This window comes from Penaeus monodon, chromosome 28, assembly GCF_015228065.2.
Source record: "Penaeus monodon isolate SGIC_2016 chromosome 28, NSTDA_Pmon_1, whole genome shotgun sequence".
NCBI classification, from domain to species: Eukaryota; Metazoa; Arthropoda; class Malacostraca; order Decapoda; family Penaeidae; genus Penaeus; species Penaeus monodon.
Window position 1 is genome coordinate 26,029,487 of NC_051413.1, and position 668 is coordinate 26,030,154.

At 33.1% G+C, this 668-nt stretch overlaps 1 protein-coding gene across 1 annotated transcript in view; it reads left to right on the forward strand.

The window, feature by feature from the left end:
• The window catches only part of LOC119591442 (SET domain-containing protein SmydA-8-like), a 22,243-nt gene extending 21,575 nt beyond the window's left edge, over positions 1-668 (forward strand). The window contains exon 5 of the mRNA XM_037940183.1: positions 283-668. Coding sequence (XP_037796111.1) covers positions 283-384 — 102 coding nt within the window. The 3' untranslated portion in view covers positions 385-668. The remainder of the gene's footprint in view (positions 1-282) is intronic.

The window sequence follows — 668 nt, forward strand, 5'->3', positions numbered from 1 at the left end:
TCGTATCCAGCGTAATAAGTTTCATGATGATATTTATTATCGCAGAATTTATGGATATCTTAAAGACCCAGTGAATTCATTCTGTTTATTCAATACATTTTTGATGATACATAAATGCCCCTTTTTATGAAACCAATAAACACCTTTTTCTCTCTCCCTCCATTAAAGAGGCCGCGGACCAATAATAAAACTAATTTACAAATGGCAATTAACAAAACTACGTTATACTTTACAGTTTAATCCTATTCTTGATACAAAACGTTTATGCTCGTTTTCTTCCAGGACCTGTCGAGGGAGCTGGAGGAAAGCGCTTTCATCCTCCATTACGATGCCCGCCTTGATGACGTCATCGACGTGAAACAACAGATAAAGAGCTTAAATTAGGTTATCGTGATAGAGATTATAGAAAAGAAAGACAATACCTGAGTTGTACAATAAAATAGTATAGTTCTTTTTTTTGTCTGAAGTCGGTGACGATAACTAATTATAGACTTTTGTTTTATTTAGTTTTAATGTTTTTAGTACGAGTGTTTTATTAAGTGCACTTGTATTCCCTCGCTTATTATTATTTGTGTCCTTTTGTTAGTTATAATCTTCGAATTTTGATTTAGAAAATTTAATGAATATAGAGACATCTACTGCAGGCTATTGGCCAAAGCCCTTTATGA